The sequence below is a fragment of the Geospiza fortis genome, unplaced genomic scaffold (assembly GCF_000277835.1).
Source record: "Geospiza fortis unplaced genomic scaffold, GeoFor_1.0 scaffold1605, whole genome shotgun sequence".
NCBI lineage: Eukaryota > Metazoa > Chordata > Aves > Passeriformes > Thraupidae > Geospiza > Geospiza fortis.
In genome coordinates, this window is record NW_005054869.1 from 29,608 (window position 1) to 35,566 (window position 5,959).

A 5,959-nucleotide genomic window follows, 5' to 3' on the forward strand; every position below is an offset into this window, starting at 1 on the left:
CTTTCCCTTCCCTTCCCTTCCCTTCCCTTCCCTTCCCTTCCCTTCCCTTCCCTTCCCTTTTTCCCTTTCCCTCTCCCCATCCCCGTTGCCCAGGGTGCTGCAGCTGATGAACCTGACGGACTCGCGCCTGGCTCAGGCGGGCAATGAGAAGCTGGAGCTGGCCATGCTCAGCTTCTTCGAGCAGTTCCGCAAGATCTACATCGGGGACCAGGTGCAGAAGTCTTCCAAGGTGGGCAGAATTCCCAAATCCCACCTTTCCCAGGAAAACCAGTCCTCATCCATCCACTTCTCCTCGTTTTACCTGGAATTCACTCCCATGTTCTCTCATTTCTCATCACGTTTCCTCAAAATACGTCCCATCCCGTTTTTGTGATTTCTCCTCATTTTAGCTGGAATTAAAATCCCATTTTCTGTCATTTCTCCTAGAATTAAATCCCATTTCTGTGGTTTCTTCTAATTTTTCCTGGAATTAAATGCCATTTTCTGGGATTTCTCCCAGAATTAAATCCCATTTTTTTGTGATTCTTCCAGGAATTAAATCCCATTTCTGTGATTTCTTCTAATTTTTCCTGGAATTAAATGCCATTTTCCAGACCTTCTCACAAAATTCAATCCCATTTTCTGGGATTCTTCCAGGAATTAAATCCCATTTTCTGGGATTCTTCCTGAAAATAAATGCCATTTTCTGGGATTCTTCCTGGAATTAAATCCCATTTCTGTGATTTCTTCTAATTTTTCCTGGAATTAAATGCCATTTTCTGGGATTTCTCCCAGAATTAAATCCCATTTTCTGGGATTTCTCCTCATTTTACCTGGAATTAAATCCCATTTTCTCAGATTTCTCCCAGAATTAAATCCCATTTCTGTGATTTCTCCTGGAATTAAATCCCATTTTCTGGGATTCTTGCTGGAATTAAATCCCATTTCTGGGATTTCTTCTCATTTTACCTGCAATTAAATCCCATTTTCTCATATTTCTCCCAGAATTAAATCCAAATTTCCATCTTTCTCCTGAAATTAAATCCCATTTCTGTGATTTCTCCTCATTTTAGCTGGAATTAAATCCCATTTTCTGTGATTGTTCCAGGAATTAAATCCCATTTTCTGGGATTTCCCCTCATTTTACCTGAAATTAAATCCCATTTCTGTGATTTCTCCTCATTTTAGCTGGAATTAAATCCCATTTTCTGTGATTTCTCCTGAAATTAAACCAGATTTCTGTGATTTCTTCTAATTTTACCTGGAATTAAATCCCATTTCTGTGATTTCCTCATTCATTCCCAAATTTTTACTTTCTGAACACTGAGCTGGGTTGGGAATATTGGGAATTAGAGACATGAGTTTGGTTTTTCCCAATTTTTTTTATTCCTGGGATCACCTCAAACACCCCCCTGAGCTTCTCCCTGATTTTAAAATGGCAATAAATCTGAATTCCCTTCATCCCAAGGGATTTGCAGCTGTGCTTTGGGATGTAAAATCCATTTTTTCCAATTTAAAAAAAAAAAAATAAACGGGAATGTTGCTCTGGGATTGGCTTCTGTTCCTTCCTGGAGGAGAAATTGGATTGGGATCAAATCCCTTCCCAGGGATTTGGGAACTGCTGAGAATTCCAGAGAAATCCACTCAAATCCTGGCTGTGGTTGGATGTGGAGCACATTTATATCCCTTGTTTTTTTTTTAGGGAATTTTCCTGGGAAAACCCAAATCTTCCTTCTTTCTGTCGAGCCGTGCTGCTAGGACAAAAAAAAAAAGAGGAAAAAATCAGGATTATGATGGATTGGATCAACCCAATGGGGAAACCCCACAACATCCCCTTGTGCAGAGAGGGAAAAGCGGATTTTTGGGGGAGAATTCCCAGTTTTCCTGGCAGTTTGGAAGCTTTTATTCCATGTTTTGGTTTTTTTGGGCAGCTGTACCGGAGGCTCTCGGAGGTGCTGGGGCTGAATGACGAGACCATGGTGCTGAGCGTGTTCATCGGGAAGATGTGAGTGTCCCGCAGGATTCCAGCAATTCCTGCAATTCCTCGCCCTAAAAACTTGGGATGCCTGCTGCTCCAGGGGAGGCCCGAAGGGAGCTCGGGGAGTTTAGGATGGAATTTCCCAAATGCCCCCAAAAGCGCCACAAAAACGCCACAGATTCTGCAAAAATTCTGCAGAAATTCCAAGTGCAGCCAATCCCACAGAATCCCAGGTGCTGCCAATCCCAGAATTCCAGATGTAACCAATCCCAGAAATTCCGGGTGCAGCCAATCCCACAGAATTCCAGGGGCCTGGAATCCCAGAGAATTCCAGGTGTAACCAATTCCAGAGAATTCCAGGTGCAGCCAATCCCAGAAATTCCAGGTATAACCAGTCCCACAGAATTCCAGACGTAACCAATTCCAAGTGTAACCAGTCCTACAGAATTCCATGTGTAACCATTCCCAGAAATTCCAGATGTAACCAATCCCACAGAATTCCAGATGTAACCTGGGATGCCAGAGAATTCCAGGTGTAACCATTCCCAGAAATTCCAGAGGTAACCAATCCCACAGAATTCCAGATGTAACCTGGGATGCCAGAGAATTCCAGGTGTAACCATTCCCAGAAATTCCAGAGGTAACCAATCCCACAGAATTCCAGATGTAACCTGGGATGCCAGAGAATTCCAGGTGTAACCATTCCCAGAAATTCCAAGTGCAGCCAATCCCACAGAATTCCAAGGGCCTGGAATCCCTCAGAATTCCAGGTGCAGCCATTCCCAGAAATTCCAGATGTAACCAGTCCCACAGAATCCCAGAGGCCTGGAATCCGAATTCCAAGGGCCTGGAATCCCTCAGAATTCCAGGTGCAGCCAATCCCAGAAATTCCAGATGTAACCAGTCCCACAGAATCCCAGAGGTCTGGAATCCCAGAGAATTCCAGATGTAACCAATTCCAGAAATTCCAGATGTAACCAATCCCACGGAATTTCAGGGGCCTGGAATCCCTCAGAATTCCAGGTGCAGCCAATCCCACAGAATTCCAGGTGCAGCCAACCCCAGAGAATTCCAGGTGCAGCTAATCCCAGAAATTCCAGGTATAACCAGTCCCACAGAATTCCAGACGTAACCAATTCCAAGTGTAACCAGTCCTACAGAATTCCATGTGTAACCATTCCCAGAAATTCCAGATGTAACCAATCCCACAGAATTCCAGATGTAACCATTCCCAGAAATCCCAGCTGTAACCATTCCCACAGAATTCCAGATGTAACCTGGGATGCCAGAGAATTCCAGGTGTAACCATTCCCAGAAATTCCAAGTGCAGCCAATCCCACAGAATTCCAAGGGCCTGGAATCCCTCAGAATTCCAGGTGCAGCCATTCCCAGAAATTCCAGGTGCAGCCAATCCCAGAAATTCCAGATGTAACCAATCCCCAAAATTCCTGGTGCAGCCAATCCCACAGAATTCCAAGGGCCTGAAATCTCACAGAATTCCAAGGGCAGCCAATTCCACAGAATTCCAGGCGTGCCCTGGGATCTGGGATTTCCACAGGACAATTTCCCCAGCCAAACCTGAGCCCGGTGATTTTATTCCCAATTTTATGCCCCGGTGCTGTTGGGAGATGGGAAAACTGGGAAAATCTACCACAATTCCCAGAAAAATCCTGGAAAAATCCCTCTGATCCTTGTTTTTCCTTCCCAGCATCACCAACCTGAAGTACTGGGGCCGCTGTGAGCCGATCACCTCCAAGACCCTGCAGCTGCTCAACGACCTCTCCATTGGATATCCTTTTGGGAAGGGCTCCCAAATCCTTGGGAAAAGTCATCCAGACGTTCTGCTGGAATGGGAGCTGGCCCACATTCCTGGTTTTCCCCCAGATTTTTCGGGAATGAGGGGAGAGGAGGGCGGGATGAGGCTCGTGGGATGTTGATTTTTGGTTATCGTGGGTCAGAGTTCCTTTGGAGTCCACAGGCAGATTGCAGCTCTGTCTTCTGGTTTTCCAGGAATTCCACAAGTTCCAGGAATTCCACAGGTTCCAGGAATTCCACAAGTTCCAGGAATTCCAGAGGTTTCAGAAATTCCACAAGTTCCAGAAGTTCCTGGGGTTTTTTTTCCCCCGCGCTGAGATTTGCACAATTCCATTTATCCTTGGCACAAACAGAAGAGAATTCCCAGTTTGTTGAGAACCAGACAGAATTCCCAACTTCCTGAGTAATCCAGCCCTAATCCCGTTTTTCCAGCCTGTCCCTGGAAGTGTTTTCCAGGAATTCTGGGAATTTCCAGGAATTCCAGAAATTCCAGGCCCTGAGTTTTTCCCCAGGGGTCACCGAGACGCTCCCCAAACCGAGATTTACACAACTTGGATTATCCTTGGAACAAACAAAAAATTCCCAATTTATGGAATAATCCAGGCCCAATCCCATTTTTCCAGCCTGTCCCTGGAAGTGTTTTCCCAGAATTCCAGAATTTCCAGGAATTCCAGACCCTGAGTTTTTCCCCAGTCTTTCACTGAGGCTCTCCCCAAGCTGAGATTTGCAAAATTTGGGTTATCTTTCAAACAAACAAAAAATTCCCAATTTCCTGAGGAATCCAGCCCCAATCCCATTTTCCCAGCCTGTCCCTGGAAGTGTTTTCCCAGAATTCCAGAAGTTCCAGGAATTCCAGACCCTGAGTTTTTCCCCAGTCTTTCACTGAGGCTCTCCCCAAGCTGAGATTTGCAAAATTTGGGTTATCTTTCGAACAAACAAAAAATTCCCAATTTCCTGAGGAATCCAGCCCCAATCCCATTTTCCCAGCCTGTCCCTGGAAGTGTTTTCCAGGAATTCTGGGAATTTCCAGGAATTCCAGAAATTCCAGACCCTGAGTTTTTCCCCAGAGGTCGCTAAGGCTCTCCCCAAACTGAGATTTGCACAACTTGGATTATCCTTGGAACAAACAAAAAATTCCCAATTTCCTGAGTAATCCAGCCCCAATCCCATTTTTCCAGCCTGTCTCTGGAAGTGTTTTCCCAGAATTCCAGAAGTTCCAGGAATTCCAGAAGTTCCTGAGTTTTCCCCAGTTTTTCACCAAGGCTCTCCCCAAGCTGAGATTTGCACAATTTGGGTTATCCTTGGGAAAAAAACATAAATTTCTCAACTTTCTGAGTAATCCAGCCCCAATCCCATTTATCCAGCCTGACCCTGGAAGTGTTTTCCAGGAATTCCAGAATTTCCAGGAATTGCAGAATTTCCAGGCCCTGAGTTTTTCCTCAGGACGTCTCCCCAAGCCGAGATTTTCACAATTTGGGTTATCCTTTGGAACAAGCCTAAAATTCCCAACTTCCTGAGTAACCCAGCCCCAATCCCATTTTTCCAGCCTGTCCCTGGAAGCGTTTTCCAGGAATTTCCAGGAATTCCAGAAATTCCAGACCCTGAGTTTTTCCCCAGAGGTCGCTAAGGCTCTCCCCAAACTGAGATTTGCACAACTTGGATTATCCTTGGAACAAACAAAAAATTCCCAATTTCCTGAGTAATCCAGCCCCAATCCCATTTTTCCAGCCTGTCTCTGGAAGTGTTTTCCCAGAATTCCAGAAGTTCCAGGAATTCCAGAAGTTCCTGAGTTTTCCCCAGTTTTTCACCAAGGCTCTCCCCAAGCTGAGATTTGCACAATTTGGGTTATCCTTGGGAAAGGTTTTGAAGGGGTTTGGTGGCTCTTCCCATTCCCGAAGATTTTTGCTCTCCATGGAATCCAAGCTCATTCCTGGAAAATTCCCAGCCTGGGATAGGGGGGAGGATGGGATTTAAGGTCCCTTCCAACCTAGAGCATTCCAGGATTCCATTCCATGATGTTCCCAATCCCAGCAGCAATTCCAGAGGGTTTGCAGTCCCTGCTGGAACAAGGAAGGGAATTCCTGGAGTTCAGGGATCATTTCCAGGATGTTTCCCAGGAATTCCTGAAGTTCAGGTATGATTCCCAGGAATTCCTGGAGTTCCCAGGATGTTTTCCAGGCATTCCCA

The 5,959-nt window shown here is 45.4% G+C and overlaps 1 protein-coding gene across 1 annotated transcript in view; it reads left to right on the plus strand.

The window, feature by feature from the left end:
• XPO7 (exportin 7) overlaps positions 1–5,959 on the plus strand; it is a 45,494-nt gene that overhangs the window by 23,910 nt on the left and 15,625 nt on the right. Inside the window, exons 13-15 of the mRNA XM_031065567.1 lie at positions 74–229; positions 1,911–1,984; positions 3,666–3,795. Coding sequence (XP_030921427.1) covers positions 74–229; positions 1,911–1,984; positions 3,666–3,795 — 360 coding nt within the window. The remainder of the gene's footprint in view (positions 1–73; positions 230–1,910; positions 1,985–3,665; positions 3,796–5,959) is intronic.